A 1,714-nucleotide genomic window follows, 5' to 3' on the forward strand; every position below is an offset into this window, starting at 1 on the left:
TTTTTGATAAGTTTAAAATGTCTTTAAAATACATTCAAAATGTTTAAAAATAAACTACAAAATTAATTTAAAGTGCAAATTAAAATATAGCTGTTTCTGCAACTGTATTTGATAATGTTTTGAACTTTTAAAATATTACATGGTAAAAACAGAAGCTGTTCTTCATATTAGTGACAAAATTTGTTTTTTTTTTTTTCATTTTTTTGATGAGTTACTTTCATCTTTGCTTCTACTTTTCATTTAAAATAAGTTTCCATTCTCAGCAGGTTTCTAAGGTTCTTCTTCTACGTATTAAAACAAGTTGTTAAGCATCTGAGTGGTGCACTACCACTACTAGTGGTGAGAAAGTGTATTGCACCTTTTTTAAAATCAATGCGGCCCTCTGCGGCCCAAAGTTAAAAACTGTTGTTCTTTTGAGGCCCTCAAGGAGGCGCTTTGGGCCCTTGGGTTAAAAATATCTGGTTTAGAGACCCCTCCTCCACCTGAAGGAGCCTGGTCTGGTCTCAGTCCTCACCTTGAGGTCCAGGCGGCTGCTGCTTCTCCACCTCCTGGATGAACAGGTCGAACATCTGGGTCTGGATGAACTTTTTGACAAAGTGCCGCGTGGTTTTGGACTCGACGTGTTTGTAGAAGCGCCTCTTCTCGAACACGCCGCCGCCCTCTGAGTACCTGACGAAGGAGGCGTAGTGTCCCACCGTCCTCACGAAGAAGTGCAGGAAGGCCTCGGACACCACCCGGTTCAGCTCCTCCACCGCTGCAGAACCAGAACCAGAACAGAGACGTTTAAAAAAACTGAGACAGACAACAGATAAACCCATGTTTCAGCTCCTTTTATATAATAATAATCAGGACACCCAAGGACACTATACAGCAGGTGTAGAGAGGAGGAGGATCTGACAGAGCGTGAGGGGATGGAGATGTGAAGGAGGTCAGATACGTAAGGGGGTGTAAGATTGTGGATAGCTTTGAAAGTCAGRAGAAGATTTTTGAAGACAATCTGTAATTTCACAGCTGCTGCAGGACAGGAGTGGTGTGGCTGTGGGAGGAGGTTCTGTTGATGACATGTGCTGCTGAGTTCTGGACCATCTGTAGCTTTTGAAGGGATTTGTTGGGGAGGACAAAAAGAAGAGAGTTGCAGTAGTCAATCCGAGATGTGACACGACTGTGAACAAGGATGGCTGTGGAGCGGGGTGTTAGAGATGGTTAATATTTCAGAGATGGAAGTAGGCAGACTGAGTAACATCATTAATGTGTGAACTGAAGGAAAGAGTGGAATCGGGGATGACACCGAGATGCTTGACCTGAAGCGAGGGAGAAAGCAGGGAGTTGATAAAAGGGATGAGAAGATGGTGGGATTTAGAAATGCAGTTTTTAGTGCCAACTAGGATGATTTTTATTGTTAGGCGATGGTCCTCTTTTGCATGTGGCTAACCTGTTTGTCCAGGTGGAGGCAGGGACTATGAGGCTGAGTTCACCTGAAACTCATCAGACTGAAGAAGTCTCTTGGAGGAGAGACGAAACGTTTCACTAAAGAAAAACCCATCCAGAGGATCTACTTATTTTCAATTATTGTGATTCGTTTCCCATCCAAGTCATCTCAACTTTGCCATGCTTCTCCTCCTGCATACTTTGTCCTTGACCTGCCTTTGTAATTTATATCTGTAAAGCTCCTGTGCCAAATGATGGCTATGACTTTTGGTGCCTGTAAAACTTA

The 1,714-nt window shown here is 43.0% G+C and overlaps 1 protein-coding gene across 1 annotated transcript in view; it reads right to left on the reverse strand.

The window, feature by feature from the left end:
- The window catches only part of dennd2da (DENN/MADD domain containing 2Da), a gene marked incomplete in the record, with an annotated part of 52,113 nt that overhangs the window by 925 nt on the left and 49,474 nt on the right, over positions 1-1,714 (reverse strand). The window contains 1 exon segment of the mRNA XM_014024733.1: positions 515-754. Coding sequence (XP_013880187.1) covers positions 515-754 — 240 coding nt within the window.

This window comes from Austrofundulus limnaeus, unplaced genomic scaffold (assembly GCF_001266775.1).
Source record: "Austrofundulus limnaeus strain Quisiro unplaced genomic scaffold, Austrofundulus_limnaeus-1.0 Scaffold438, whole genome shotgun sequence".
Lineage (NCBI taxonomy): Eukaryota > Metazoa > Chordata > Actinopteri > Cyprinodontiformes > Rivulidae > Austrofundulus > Austrofundulus limnaeus.